Raw genomic sequence first — 16,629 nt, 5'->3', positions numbered from 1 at the left:
TTATATTAAAAACTTGAAATGTCCATTTTACCTTGCGACATTCTGGAGAATTTGAAGCTCTAAAGCTACAGTTCTGATGCTTTTAATATTTTGATTTTAGTGTTGTCTTAAAAAGTTCTGAAATGTTTTGGTGGTATAAAATGTTTTAGCAAGGTGTATCGCCTCGTGCTAAAACATGTTAGTTAGAGTAGCGAATATTATAAAATACCGGGATGCAATAAAATTTAGTTTTCCGAACAGACTGTGGTTTTATAGAGTTTTTAACACGCTCAATGTTATTAGCGTAGCTTCAATTCTGAGAAATCGTTTGTGTACTACTTATGAAACTAATTTTCCTGTTTTATATTTTGATAATTACAACCAAACCTGATTTGTATTAGATATATAGAAATGCAGTTATTTAAAATGACAACAGTGATATTGAAGAACAGTTTTAAATTTATAGTTTGAAAATCATTAAGTGGGTCTATTATTAAGACGCGATTTAATAAACTAAACCTTTCTTTTGCCTTACACATTTAAACTTTTGATATTTTCAAATTGAAGTATAAGTATTACAGACTGTATTAAAGCAAAAAAAGTTATTAAAAAAAAATCTTAGATTTAAATTAGCATAATTAAACAATTGCACCAATAAAAGTTTACCAACATGATAGACTAAATTGTGAATAAAAAGAATTTTAAATATTCAAAAATTGATACAAATTCTAGTAAAAATCTTCAAAACTAAATAATAAACCCTTGTATATATACTGTTTGTTAATACATAAAACGATGACATTTATGAAACTTAAAGAGTATTATTTATTATAGAAAATAATAAGTAATGGTCTTCCAATTCAAACTCATGCATTTTTTACGATAATAAAGCAAATATACGAAATGATTTAAATCACCGTATCCTTATTGTTAAATTTTTCGTCCTTGAAAAAATGAGCAATTAATATTCTTTCAAAATTATGAAATTTTCTTTTTTTACTTTGATTTTCTCCGAAGTTGTCTGTTTGTTTTTTCAACAGTCCAATCTTTGCTTGTCAAAATATTTTTCGTAAGTTTGATGTTTATTTTTTAATTCACTAATGTTAATGATGCTAGATGCCAACGATTTGATTTGCACTTTACTATGCTCTTCTCACTTGATGAACAAATATTTACTCAATTGTTATTTGCTTCTTTTTTTTTTTTGCTAATGAAAATTACTTTTAAACATTAGTTTTTGCAAAATATACTTATATTTTAAATGTTTATCTGCAATAGATTGAAACATGAAACTAACACTTAAATCATTAAAATGTAACTAACAAACTGTTAAAAAAATATTACTTAAAACATATTAAAACATACTTGATAAGTTTGTATTAAAAAGGGTTTGAAAAAAATTAGTTTTAGATATGCATAATATCTTGCAAATGTATTACTAAAAGTAAATACCATTTTCTTATTGTTGAAAAACTTGTCATAAATTTTAATTTTACCTGTTCAAATTTATGCTATATTTTGAATTCATGTGTTTTTTTCTTACTAAGAAACACTACTGCTTTAAAATTTTTTACTATTAATAGAAGTTTAACGCTAACATTGACATTAATAAGCTAAGGTTTGAATCTATTTTCTAGCTAGAGGGCAATGGGCAGAATGGGGACAATGGAGCACTTGCTCTATTATCTGTGGTGCATTAGGTTCTCAGTTGCGAAACCGAGGATGTTATAACCCGTTTACTTCACTTATCCAAGAGGATTGTGATACAAGTGAAAGTTTTATTGCAAAATATGAACTTAGGATATGCAACATATCTTGCAGTATGTTTAACCAAATACTATTTTACAATTTATTAAACTAGGATGTTTTAAAAAAAGTTTAAGTTTGAAAAATGTTGTAATAGGTACTTTTAATGAATGGAGTGCTTGGGATCAATGCTCTGCATCTTGTTGGTCTGAAAGTAAACCTCCTACCACTTCTCGCTATAAATCATGTGACAATTTGCTTGGTCCTTGCAATGGTCTAATTTTCGAGACAAAAGAATGCAACAGAGATATGCTGTGTGAAGGTAAATGTTTTTGCAAGTTTTTTTTTTTTTTTTTGTACATTGATATTTAGATTCCCAAAAAATTTTTATTTCTTTATGTTTCCATATAAAACTTTTTCCTGATCTCTAGATATAGATGAATGCCAAACAATATTCTCTGACAGTCTTTGCTCTGCATCATCTGTATGTAAAAATACCTATGGTGGCTTTGTTTGCGCATGTTTACCAGGCTATTCACAAAATGGCTCACTTGGTATCAATACTGTTTGCAATGGTAAGCGTTACTTTATTAAAAAGGTTTTAAAAATATTAATAAATTTATTGATTAAAGAACCATTACCTGAAATTAATTGAATTACTGATTTGATTGTTACCATCACCCAGAAAAATTATTCAGAATAATGAGTTCTTCTTATTTCCGCATTATATTTTCATTCTTATTCATTTCAGATGTAGACGAGTGTCTAATTAATGACAGAGAGACTGTTTGCTCTGCATCATCTGTATGCAAAAATACTATTGGTAGTTTTGTTTGTGAATGCTTGACAGGCTATTCACAAAATGGTTCGCTTGGTAGCAAAACAGCTTGTGAAGGTTGGTGTTTACTTTTCTATTAATGTACTTTTCCTAAGAGCTTTTTAATATGAATGTTTAAACCTTAAAACTGATGATTTTTGTATATGAAAAATATATGTTACATTTGAAAGGGTTTTTTTTAAAGGCTAGTAATTAATGGAAACTTTGATCTGTAAAAATTGTAAAACTTAAACATCGGATTGCAGTTTTAAATTTTTCTTATCTTTGACCAAAAAGCCTTGATATTAAAAACCAACCCGGTTAGTACTTAGTATTCTCTCTTTTTTTCAGATGTAGATGAATGCGGAATGGAAGCAAAAAACACTATTTGTTCTGCATCATCTGCGTGTAAAAACACTGTGGGTAGTTTTGTATGTGAGTGCTTGCCTGGCTATTCACAAAATGGCTTACTTGGAATAAACACTATTTGTGATGGTAAGAACTCGTTAAAAATAAAAAAAAAAACTTGTTTAAAATATCTTTTCCTAGGAGTTTTCTTATGTTGATTTTTTAATATTACATGATAAAAAATGAAATACACCAGTATTTCTATGTTAAATTATTAGTATTCAAGCTCCTTTGTTATTCTCTTTTTAAAAGTAATTTTTGTCTTAGCATTTGAATTAGGTTGTTATTCAATGTTTCTATTTATTTTTGAAAAGATATTGATGAATGTAAATTCAAATGCAATTGGAATCAAAGCAATTGTTTAAACACTCTCAGCAGTTATATTTGCTCTTGCGTAAAAGGATATAAGCTTAATGATGATGGAAACAGTTGTGTTGGTAGGTTTTACTTAAAAATTATTAATGGGTGAACGTTCTTACTTTCTGACCAAAAAGTATACGCTTTTAACATCAATAGATATATATTCGACTTTAGATTTAATTTATTTTGTATTAGCAGCTTTCAGCAGTATTTAAAAATAATTTTATGTCACTAGTATTCCAGCAGACAAAATAAATTTTACCACATTAAAAATTATCTTCTATTAAAACATTTTTGCTAGAAGCATATTTTTTTTCTTAAGCTGTTGACTTATTTTACTGAGCAATTATAGGTTAGTCATGTTTTACATTAATTTTAAGAAGTAAATAAGAATTTGAACAAGAATTTGGGAAAAAGACTAATAAAAAGTTTAACTTATTTTTTGCAGACTTTTAAGCTTCAATAAAAAATTATCACTGCTCTAAGAACCCATAAAATGTTTATCTATTGAATATCATTTTGGGCCAAAGATTATTATCACTGACTGTATTTCGGGCCACTGATATTTTTTGTAAAAAACTTCCATGTAATGTGTTTTTGTTATTTTCAAAAGCCAAGCTTAAATATCCTCAATTATTCCAAATGTGAAAACCAATTGAAAATCAATTATTCCAAATGTTATTACATAGTTATATATATATATGTATGTTATTACATAGTTATATACATATATATATGTTATTACATAGTTAATCATTTACAAACAAAGAAGGATATTGTCATTCTTGATGTTAATGCTATTTTATTAACTCATTACCCTGACATTTGGTGTAGTGGGGCAAACTTGTGGGTGTATTCTTGTTCTCAAACTCCAATCGCTTCTTTGTATTTGCAAATCATAATGATATCAAGTCGAATTTGGTTGGTTTGAGTAACTCAGGTTGAACACCATGCGCATCATCTTCACAATTGTTCTCAAATTTAATGTCATTTGGGACATTTGATTTCTAACTCTAAGGAAGTCCAACAGTTTTCCAGTAAAGTGCGAGTAAAAAATGCGGAACTAGAAAAGATAAAGGCATCATGGCATGATTTAGGATACTTTGCAACAACATCTCTAAACTTTCAATTAGCATTAATGGCAACCTGACAGTTCAAAGCAGGATATCCTTTTCTAAAAAAAAGGATGTGAGAAGTCTTCAAAATGTTAAAATGTTTAAAAATCCTGAGAGCAGCTAAAATATTATTGGGAAACATTGACATCATGCTAAATTACCTGTTCACCTTAGCCGAAACAAAAAATTGTTTTTTTATGTGATCTTTTATCAAAAACTTTATCACCTCGTAATAATATTGTTTTAAGTTTAGCACTTACGTTAAATGACTTGATGTTTTCAAACTTTAAAGAACTATAATGAGCTATTTTAAATATTAAAAAAACTTCGACTTTTGTAATAAACATGTCGCACTTTGTGAAGTTGAAGTATTTTCTTTTCTTAAATAAAATATTTTTTTTTACATATTATTAACACATGAAGCTCTTTATAATAACGTAATAATGTGAAGAAAAATACAGCATTAAAAGGCAGTAGGACCTTAAAACAAAGAAATAGTAAATAGTTTTTTTTATAAAGAATAATAGAACAGAAATACTTTTTTTTGAACCTTGTATGCATTTTATGCAAACATAGACAGAATAAATCTGTGAAACAAAAGGTTTTTTAAGTTTCTTATGTTAACTTTGCCTGTGTAAGTAGGCCAAGCAGAGTACATTTTAAACTTTTTGACTAATGACCTAAAGCAATATAATCAAAATCATGATATATAAAATTAAAATGATGAGTTTACCTGCAAATGTATGCTGACTCATCAGCCATAGTAACTCCTTTGATTGTATCATCATACAATCTATTATTCCTAGAAGACCTTTAACTCCAAATAATTGAAAGTAGTTTCTCTTTGTTTCAGCCATCTCCTCTGGACTATCATTCTATCTGAGTAGGTGATGATGGTGCGGAATAAAAAATTTGCAAAACTGACAAAGTATGTAACTGCAGCTTGATTGACTTACACGAGGGGTGTCACCTAAGTTTACTTGAAACAACATGTGAACAAGATATGCATATGGACTATTATATTTTAATTAAACAAAGCAAGTTAGTTATCTGAGAGAAAAGTGAACTTTGACAAGGTTAAACTCTAAGTAATTTGAAAAATAAAATCACCTAACCAAAAGTCTGCAAAAATATAAAATCACAATTTAGGTACAGTAGAAGGGTGCAGTATAAATATGAATCTTTTGACAAAATCTATTTTGCTAGTTAAAACAATTAGGGTTAGTTTGATTTTTGCAATAAAATAAAGAAGCATCATATTTAAATATAAAGAAAAAAGAAATTTAATTTTATTTCTTAACAATTAACAAACTGAAAAAGGAATACAGATAGTTTTAAGTAAGCAAACGTGATGAGTCTAATAACTGGTTTGTCTATCCAATTTTAAAACTTTTTCCCTAAATTTGCCCTTAGTAAAGAATGTTTTCCCCTGAGTTTAACTTTTGAAACTCCCTGAACTTCTCAACATTTCCAGGTTATTCCAAAGATTTTATTTATACGTATTCAAACGTTGTTTATACTAACAAGCTAAAAGTTTTAAAACGTTGTATCTTGCAAATTCATTGTTATCTGCATTGACAAGCCATTCTTTAAAAAAACATAATTTATGGTACAAAAATGAAAAAATATATATTTTTTAAACAAAGCTTTTTTAAGTTTTCAATGGGATTTTTGCTACCTCTAGGTTTGCTAGGTATTCCAGGTTGAATGAAAACCCTTTATATAGCACCACATTTAAGCTGCATTTGTAACAATCCATTAATTAAAAGCATATTTGACAATAAAGAATCATCAGATTACAGCTAATCTTCTTGGCATTGACTAATAATTCTTACCAATTACTGCTTGAAAACTCCCAGTTGATAAAAGTCTTATTTGATCTTGTCCATGTGCAGCTAGAATAATTGGAATATCCATTTTGACTAAATTTTTAAAAAGCTGTTAAAACGACGGTATAAACTATGAACGTAATACTTCATAAGACATATAACTTTTTAAAAAACATTGTGAAGAAGAGCATATGTTTAATAATAAAAATATTATACCTTTATAGGATGTTATATTGTTGTACAGGCGCTCTTACAGTTATAATTCTGTAAAGGGACTTGACTATACAAATCCCCACATAATATAACATTATATAAAGTTGTTATACTATTATAAATATATATATATATATATATATATATATATATATATATATATATATATATATATACTACTGTGATCAAAAAGTAAGGTGAATTTTTTTATAAAATGAAAAATCTTTATTTATTCTTCCAAATCTGTAGCGTCCCCCTCAAAATAATTCCCCCCCCCGGCCCCTATGCACTTTTGCCAACGTTTTTTCCAGTCTTCGAAGCATGCCGAAAAGTCCTCGGTAGGGATAGCCTTCAATGCGCGTGCCGATTCACGTTGGATCTCTTCAATGGACTCAAAACGATTTCCCCGGAGTGGTCTCTTGAGCTTTGGGAGCAGCCAGAAGTCACACGGTGCTAAGTCGGGCGAATACGGTGGTTGTGGAGCAACATGGGTAGAGTTTTTGGCAAAAAACTCACGAAAAACCAGTGCTGTGTGCGATGGCGCATTATCGTGGTGCAAAATCCAAGAGTTATTGGCCCATAATTCCGGTCTCTTTTTGCGAATAGCTTCACGCAAACGTCGCATAACGCTTAAATAATATTCCTTGTTGACAGTTTGGCCAGTTGGAAGGAATTCGTAGTACACGACACCACAATAATCAAAGAAAACAGTCAACATGACCTTGATTTTTGAGCAACTTTGAAGTGGTTGCTTCGGTCTCGGCTCGTCTTTTTCACGGTATTCACTCGATTGGTCGGTTGTTTCAGGGTCGTATGCGTAGACCCAAGTCTCATCGCCAGTAATAATTTTTTTTAGGCGTCTTGATAGTCAGAAAGCATTACTTCACACGACGCTTTAACGCGACGCTCTTTTTCAAAGAAATTGAGAAATTTCGGCACCAAACGTGATTTGAGTCTTCTGAGGCCAAAATGATCCTTCAAAATCGCTTGCACCGACCCAAATGATATTCCAACCATGTCAACAAGGTCTCGAATGGTTAACCGACAATTTGCAAGCACCAATTCTTTGATTTTGTTGATGTGGCGATCATCTATCCAAGTCATCAACACGTTCTCGGCCTTCTTTGAAGTCTTTGTACGACTTGTAAACATTTTTTTGAGACGTAGTTTATTCACCGAAGGCCTTTTGCAATATTCGATACGTTTCAGCAGCAGAAATATCATTCTGCAAACAAAATTAAATAGCACTTCTTTGCTCAACAAAATTAGACATCGTGAAAATCGCCGAATGCACTTTTGGTACTTCAGAAACAAGCGTAAACAAAAAAAAATAATTATGAGTTTGACATATAATTTGGCGCAAATGTTAATGACATTCCTACCAACTTAAAAATAAAAAAGATTGGACAAATCGAATAAGGCGGGAAGTTTAAATTAAAAATTCACCTTTTTGATCACAGAAGTATATATATATATATATATAACTAAGTGCAATTAAGGTCCCTGTTATTGAAGCGAAGCCTTAATTTGCAGTTTCTGAGTGTGTATGCCTAAGCTAGATGAAGAGAAGTGTTTCAGATTTTTATAGGCATCAACTCATCAAAAGCATTCAACCCCGAAAGGATTACCTGGAGCTCTTCAGACTAACGCTAATCACATTTAATGAAAACAATGATTTTACTTATTTCAGCCCTGCAGGTGCCTATATCGTGCCAAGCATATGCTAAAAGGATATATTGTCTTAAAATTGATTTGTTCTTTAGACAATTGAATTATTGGGTGTTCTTGTTTTTTTTTTGTTTTTTTTTTTTTTCATTTAACCATTTAAAAGAAAGTCTGGTTTAAAGCCTCAAATAATACTAATATATTACAAAATGAAATATGTTTGTTTCGAACTCTGGAGTCAAATAGTGCTTTCAACAAACAGCCCACAGATATTGCGATTAAGAAAAAAAAGAGGACGAATGTGGTATTTAAGCTAAGATTTGACTGAACTGGCGTTATTTTTTGAGTTTGTGAGAAAGAGGCCATAGTTTTGCTCTGTAGTTACCACTAATGAAAATTGAACTCTGAAGAGTTAATTCAAATTAGCTGCACAATTTCAGAAAAAATGAAAGAAAAAAATCTCACTCAATATTTCTTTCAATGCTTTTTTTTTACAAACATAAAAGTCACAATTGTGCTGAGCATGCTGTTAAGTTATCAGCAGACATTAATACAGAGCTTATATTGAATAAAAACTGAATGGCAATTTTTATTTCAAATTGTTGAGTATCACAGATATCTCATGATCACTTCATAGAAAAAGTTTCAAAACAGAATTGAAAGTGATCATTCATTACTCTTATGAACACTTTGATAAAACAATCTACATACTTAAATATAATGTGATACCTATATTCCAACAACTTTATATGATGAGAAAGTTTAAAGTTTTATAATCATATTTGTTACAACTTTGAATCTCTTAACCCCTTAACAGTGAATGACGGTTATATATGTCGAAGGTAAAGTGATACTTATGTGTGGACGACGGATATAGCCATCATTTAGAATGCTTTTTTTAAAGACCAGTATCTCAAGTAAAATTGCATAATTCTTTTTTATTTTTTCACTAAAAGATCTTGAAATAGTTAAATTTTACGATCTGTCTTTTGTGTGAACATATTTTTTTCTCGCAGTACATTAAATTTTTATCCGAAGTAAAAATTCAACTTAAAAAAAAGGCACATGCAAAACAAAAATTCTTTCTCAACTTTAAGCTTTCAAAAAAGACGTTTACTGCAGAAGAAGTCCTTCATTTATTGATGGAAAGTGACAGCGAAGATTTTTCTTAGTCAGACGAAGAGTTTTTTTTGTTCTAGTGAATCAAAATATACCGAATCAGACAGTGATTCAGATGTAGAAGTTCATGTCCTCCAGTTACATTCTAATATTGAAAATAATAAGCTGTCTTCAGAAGACAGTTCAAAAAAATAAACGAAAAAAGATTGATAATATAAACTGTTTGTGAATTCATGATGAAATTTTAGGTTGCTGTTATAATTATGAGTTTACTGGTATCCCAGGATTACACCCTGATGCAAGTTTCTTTGAACCACATCAACTGTTTGAATTCTTCGTTACCGATGACATTTGTAATTACGTAGTTGAACAAGCAAACTTGTATGCCTTTCAAACTCTAAAAGAAAAGCAGTTGAAGCCAAAGTCTAGGTTTAAAACGTGGACTCTAGTAACAAGAGATGAAATTTGTATATATATTGGGTTGATTCTATACCGTGGTATTATTTGGAAACCAACGTATGAGTTATATCATACAACAAAAGTGACATTTACTACATCAGTAGCGCGTAAAGTTGTTAAGTATGATAGGTTTAGACTTATTGATACATTTATTCACTTCGTTGATAATTCTAACATAGCAGAAAATGTTCAAAAGTGCGCAAAAACAAAATTTATTTGACTATCTGTTTACACTTTTTCGTAAAGCTTATATACCTCAGCACAATGTTGCAATTGATGAATCTTTACTATTTTGGAAAGGACAACTGAGTTGGAAGCAATATATCCCAAGTAAAGGAGCAAGGTTTGGTGTAAAGTCTTTTATTCTAGCAGAATCTAAAACAGGTAATATTTTGAATGGTTTATTATACTTAGGAAAGATGGGAAAGATAAACAATAATAATTTTAATAATGAAGCCACACATATTTTCATGACATTTGTGGATAATCTTTCTAACAAAGGTTATTGTGTATTTATTGATAATTGGAACACTTCTGTTGAACTTTGTCATAATCTTTTAGTAAATAAAACTGATTGTGTTGCTACAGTAAGAAAATTTCGGAAAGGTCTTCCAACTGGAATAACTTTATAGAAATTACAACGAGATGAGATGTTAGTTCAATTTGAAGAAAGCACTTGTACTATATGTTCTAAATGGAGAGATAAAAAGACATTTATTTATTAAGAACAGGCATTAAAAATAGTATAACAGAAGTAGCTTGACCTGGTTAAGTAAAGGTAATACCTGCTGCTGTAGATCTATATATTGCTGATGTTGATTAAAGTGAAAAAATGTTAACAACTTACAATTGAGAGCGTAAAAGGGTCAAGTAATGGTATAAAAAATACTTTATGGATCTAATAAGCAAATCTGTTCATTATGCTTACTGTATTGGCAAAGAGCTTGGATTTACAAAAGCATCAATATCATTTCGCCAAAGAAATATTGATTATATGTTTTCAAATAACATTACCAAGAGCACCAACTTCAAGTCTGGAGGTTCTATTTATCCAATGAGACTAGTTGAGAGACATTTTCTATCATTAATACCTCCCAAAAAAATTCCTAAGTAGTCAACCATACCTTTCTAGAAGCATTCAATGCTTTATGATCAGATGGTTATAGAGCGGTTTGAGTTTACCAACTTAATTGTGATAACTTTAAGAGTTAAGCCTGACTTATATCCAATGTTGTTGACACAGCTTCCTTGTCTACGACAATTTGTTCATCCCTATTCTGTCCAAACACTATATTAAATCTAAAGCTCCTTTTTTAGCTATTACTACAAATAAAAGTTCTTCAGTACCTTCTGATTCATTGACAAAATCTTTCCTGTGCATTTTGTATAAGTATCTCCAGTTATCACTTTTTTGCTCATTAATTTCTCCGGGAGAAATTAGTAAAAAGATTTCTGGTTTAAACGATTTAAGGCTTATTTTAAAAAACTGCTCCTCGAAAAACTATTTCAATGAGAAAAAAAATATCACTTATATATTAAGTGATATACTAGAAAAAGAAACTTTTAGTAAACATTTTAGATCACTTATTGTAAAAAGATGATCTTGAAACATCAGGAGTTTCTTATATCGAAAAGTTACTGAGAAATAAAAATTTAAGAAAACATCAATTAAAAAATTGGTAATAACGATTATTATACGTTATTCAGTTTTCTTAAAAGTTTTAAAAGATATTTCCCAAAACGATTGCATACTGCAGTTAGTAATAGATGTCCATACAAGACATATTTGCTTTTAATCATGATCATATCAGCATTTATTTACAGCATTGCTAATGTACTGTAGTTAAGCTGTGTATCAACAGTTCATGATACTCTAAAAGTAAAGTTACCATTATTTGTAATAAAAAGGTACGGAAACTAGAGTAGATTCTTTAGAATATATTCAGATTGCTGTAAAAGTTTATGATCAGCAAATTTACTTAACTAATCAGATTTGCTCATATGCAATCTTTTATCGTTTTAACTTTATAGTTCGATGACATATCAAGTCACCGAGAAAAGCGCTTAAGAAGCTGTTGCGTTTTACTTTCTTTGATTCGAAATTCAATATTATTCGAAAACCTCAATAACTTGAATGGATTTTTTAGACCCTTTAGTAAAATTCGCTCTGTAAATATAACTTTTTTGAATTCTGACGTGTAAAAAGCGCGTTGTACATCATCCTCTTTTTCAAGCTTCGAATATTTTAATTTTTTGAAAAACGGTTTACTTGAACAATTTTCTCCTGTTTAAAAAAATCATGGCATCAAAGAATTCTACTTAAAGCGTAAATACGAGGCTCTACCGGAAAAAGAGGAAGGAAAAACATAAAAAGAGGTTTCAAAAATCTATGACTTTTCAGCAAACATTATTTCAGCATAGAAGAAAAAAATCTTTGACGCTTTTTGTCAAGAAAATCTGGTTTAACAGGTAAAAGGTAATATGCATTATTATGTCAACAAAGCTATTCTTTATAGGTTTAAACGAATGAGAGTTGATAATATACCATTTAGTAATTTGCTGGTGAAAGAAAAAGCTTTATATTTTATGAAAGAGCTAAACTTCGAAAAATTTTAAGCTTCGGATGGATGGCTCGACAGATTTAAGTAAAAGTAAATGCAATGCAGACTTTAATTTCACAGCCGACGAGTTAGTATACGGAGTTCGTTGTTTATATTGCCAACAAGTTATCAGATAAAGACATCATCGCAGAAGTTTCTGGATATGATGCGATTGAAACTAGAAAGGAATTCGGTGATGAGCAAGTTGATTTTTCTTACGATGCTACAAAAACGAGTTTGAACGAGCCGATGCATGGCATCACTGTACTAGAGAATTGAAGTCCTTATTCTAACTTTTGAGGTGATTTGAAAATTGCTCTTAAACACATGAGTTGAGTTATTGACATGGATTTACAAGCTCATAAAAGACAATTTACAATTACTGAATTTATGTTAAAAATGTAAAAGTTTAAAACATATCATCAATATTGCATTTAAATCTAAGAATCATTACACTTTGTTGTTTTTTGTTTGTTTGTTTGTTTGTTTGTTTTTTTCATTTCTATTTGTTACTTTGACCGGAATTTTTTAAAATAGTCAATTTTCCATTATTTAAATAACTCTCTAGTTAAAACTTTTATTTTTCCACATCAGAATTGAGTTAGAGAGATAGCATTGAGTTAAATGAGCTTACATAGTTATTGTGTCTACTTGAATAATTTTTTATCTCCTAGCATGATTTCTTGGCTACTTTTATAATCTTATATAAAATCACAATACCATTTCACAAACTAGAAAAAACTTAAAGTTTATTATAAGGTCGTAATGATACTTTACTTATTTTAATGTCATACTTAAAATATTTTAATATCATTTCTTTACAGATGTAGATGAATGTCAATTGAAAACCGCTGTTTCTGTGTGCTCATCATCATCTGCATGTAAAAATACTTTTGGTAGCTTTGTTTGCGAGTGCTTGCCAGGCTATTCACTAATTGGTTCGCTTGGTGTTAATTCCACTTGCGAAGGTAATGGTTTGTTGTTTTATTGATTTCTCTTTTCTATTATGGTCTTAAGATTTAGTGCTCACTGTTCTTTTTCTGATCTTATAAATAGTTTTTTTTTATGTTAAGATATTAATGAATGTAAATTGACATGCAATTCGAATCAAAGCATATGTGTAAACACTATTGGCAGTTATTTATGTTCATGCGTCAGTGGATATCAACTAAATGACGAATGGAATAATTGTAAAGGTCGGTAACAAACATTATTTTAAGTTTTTATAGGTCTAAGAAAATTAAAAACATCTTTCAAGATTTTTATTCATAATTTTCTAATCTGCCAAGTAAATCCTTAGTTGTTTAATTACTTATAAAACATCAAGTATATTCCCAATAACGAGAAATAGACTAGAATCAAACAGCAGCGTATTATCTACAATTCTTTAATACAAACAATTGTTGAAACCAGACCTTTGAACCAGCGCAGAGAGTTTTTTTTATTTAAATTTACTTTTTATAAGTAGAAAATCGATCCTCTTCATGATTAAGTTATTATGATGTCCTGTATTTCGTTATTATAATGTCCTGAATGTTGTTGCTATGATGTCTTGTATGTTGTTATTATGATGTCCTGTATGCTGTAATAACTGATAAGGTATATTTTTTCAATTGATTTTAAATTCAAATTGCAAAGTATTAAGTTTAAATCAAAGATAATAGTTGAGTATTAGTAGAGCTGAATGTGATCAATAAAGTATTCTCATTTTAATTATTTTTTAAAATTAAAAAGTAAATAAAGTATTAAGAAAGAACTTTTCTTTTTGCAGTTGATATAAATAAAAAATTAAATAATACATTAAAAAAATACAAATAAATCTTAAACTAAAAAAAATAAAAATAAATCTGAATTGTTTGCATACATTTCATAAACTTTTAAATAAAACGACCTTGCTAAACTTAGGGTAATGCACTTTTTTGCAACTCATTTAAAGTGTATAGATAACTGTATGAATAAATATTCGATGTTAAATGCATTTTTAAAAGCTGTGAAAATCTAACTGCATCAGATTTTCTATAGCGTATCTGCACAATTTGCTATAAAAGTGCTATGAACTATTGAATAGAACTAAATACGAACATATAATATTTTATAATAATATTCAAAAAAGATTAGTTAGAAAATTTTCAAAAAATTTGAAAATATTTCGTCGACTTTCTAAGGATAATTAGAAACTTTTTATAAATATTATACAAACTCATTTTAAAATTTCAATAGCAGTTCTAAATCAACTTAAGTTGTTCTATAAAGTTATAAATGTTTTTTAAATTGCTATAAGTATTGATACCTTCTAAATAAGTTTAATAAAAATTAAAGAATTTATGTCCCCAGCAATTCTAAAGAGCTAATGGTTTTTTAAATAACTCCATATTAAAAATATTCTATAGAAAACTTAAGCAACGTTTTGTTCAGGCAACTCATCTTATAAGTCTATTAAGGAGTTTAATAAATGTATTTTGGATCTCTATCTTCATGGCACACATTGGAGTTATATTTACATGATAGATTAGCTTTTCCCTGAATTTATTTTATATAGATATGAAAACTTGGAGGGTCAGACAATATGCATTTTTAAAAAGTTTTTAGTTCATCTTATTATCCAATCAGCAGTTATCTCGTCAATATAAAGGATATATTAAACTTTTGCAAAGAAATATGTCATAAATATGTTTTTAGAAATTAAAAAAACAAAGCGTAAAAGTTTCATATTATTGGAAGAATTACTCTCATTTTAGTTTGAAATGACAATTCAACTTTTGATATCCATTTTATGAGAAAGACGAGACTTTTTAATGCCACAATTCTATTTCTTCTTTTTTTTTTTTTAGTCTTAAAAGAAAGTTCATATACGAACTTAACTATAATTGCTACAGCAGCTTCATGCTTTGTTGCTATAATTATCATATCTATAATAACATACAAAGTTTACAAAAAAAATCAGAAAACGAGAGTTAAAGAAAACATTGAGATGGTTTAAAGAATCAAACTGAATTGGTAAAATAAATTTTCTCTTCAGCAAATCCTTTTTTTTCTCTTTTAATTTATGTTATGCTAAAAAAGCTTTTAATCTCTCTAATTGTTTTACAATTTTATACTCGTTAAGGTTGCAAGCAATTTGGATATAAGATGAGGAGCTCAACAAACTGTGACATAAAAGATCTTGTAATAAAGAATTTCATAAAAAATCTTTTCATTACGAAAATCTAATAAAAATCCAGGACAAGATAATTGCAAAGATAGAAAGGAATAAAGTTAGAATAAAGTAAAGCATTTGGTTAGAGGGAGAGTTTATAAATAGGAATAAGCTTAGGGTTAGGAAAAGGGTAAGGTTTATAGAGTACACGAGGGGCGACCTTCAATTGTAAAGTGCCGCAAGGTGCACGTGTCTAGCTGTCTTGTTGGATCAACCGTGTCATTTGCCGTCTTCTTTCTTACCGTAGCGTCGCAAACGGATAGGCCGGTCTTTTAGATTACGAAAAAACGTCTGATCTCTCGACTCAAACGCTTAACCGGCTAAGATTTGTAGAGTTATTGAAAAGAGATGCATCTGGCGGCCGTAATTTTCTTCGATGATGTCTCGCAAAATTCGTGACTTGGCTTTAACAGCTCAAGGGTTGATGTCCACGAGGGGCGTCCTTTGATTGAAACGTGTCGCTAGGTGAAAGGGTCTAGTCGTCTTGTTGCATCGACCTAAGAAGAGTTTTCCGAAAGGTCTTGCGCTTTGGTATTAGTTAAACGGCCTGAATCCATTGTAAACACGGTCTCTGCCGTTAAAAAAACGTTAACCCGGCGTTTGTGAGCTATAAAAACCATCCGTTTGAGATTGAAGCAAACGTTTCCCCAAATGCCCCTCGAGATGTAGGTACGCACGGAAGATTGTTACGGTAACTACCCTGTCGTTTGCCGTTTCCTTTTTTAGGGTAAGGGTTAGGGTTAGGGCGCACTTGTTTCTTAGTTGCTTTTTTTTTTTTAAAAAAAAGTAAGTTTATCAGACATTTTTTTACGCAACTCCTTTAACATAATCTGTAACAAAATATTCTTTTATACATGTTTACATTGAAATAAATCAAAGCCTTTGCGTAAATAGAGATAAGTTAGAGAGTAAAAGTACATAAAAAGCGTCGCTACATTGCGCAAAAAAAGAAATTGATTGCAAGATACAACTTTTTAAATTCGTGTCCCTTCTCTTTCGTTTAAGGTACTTTTTGAGTATTTTTTTCAAAGAAAAGTTAGCGTAGTTTTGCTCTTTTAAGTTTAGCTTATGTAGCTTGACATCACAAAACGCAAAAACCAAAAAGTCATAATAGAATACAACA

At 29.6% G+C, this 16,629-nt stretch overlaps 1 protein-coding gene across 7 annotated transcripts in view; it reads left to right on the top strand.

Moving 5' to 3' along the window:
• LOC145190675 (uncharacterized) overlaps positions 1-15,509 on the top strand; it is a 127,015-nt gene extending 111,506 nt beyond the window's left edge. For 4 of the 7 annotated variants that reach the window (XM_090091082.1, XM_090091080.1, XM_090091083.1 and 1 more), the window contains 10 exons: positions 1,617-1,799; positions 1,883-2,047; positions 2,157-2,300; positions 2,477-2,620; positions 2,894-3,037; positions 3,265-3,387; positions 13,135-13,278; positions 13,384-13,506; positions 15,142-15,307; positions 15,417-15,509. In XM_090091082.1, coding sequence (XP_089947208.1) covers positions 1,617-1,799; positions 1,883-2,047; positions 2,157-2,300; positions 2,477-2,620; positions 2,894-3,037; positions 3,265-3,387; positions 13,135-13,278; positions 13,384-13,506; positions 15,142-15,290 — 1,319 coding nt within the window. In that variant the 3' untranslated portion in view covers positions 15,291-15,307; positions 15,417-15,509. Of the gene's footprint in view, positions 1-1,616; positions 1,800-1,882; positions 2,048-2,156; positions 2,301-2,476; positions 2,621-2,893; positions 3,038-3,264; positions 3,388-12,226; positions 12,612-13,134; positions 13,279-13,383; positions 13,507-15,141; positions 15,308-15,416 lie in introns of those variants that run through there. The other 3 variants (XR_016453520.1, XM_090091081.1, XR_016453521.1) reach the window with 3 other exon arrangements.
• The last annotated feature ends 1,120 nt before the right edge of the window (positions 15,510-16,629 follow it).

This window comes from Hydra viridissima, unplaced genomic scaffold (genome assembly GCF_058129835.1).
Source record: "Hydra viridissima isolate aposymbiotic clone 2 unplaced genomic scaffold, HvirCarnegie_v1 scaffold_6, whole genome shotgun sequence".
NCBI classification, from domain to species: Eukaryota; Metazoa; Cnidaria; class Hydrozoa; order Anthoathecata; family Hydridae; genus Hydra; species Hydra viridissima.
Note: the sequence above shows the minus strand (reverse complement) of the source record. Positions and strands in the feature narration are given on the sequence as shown.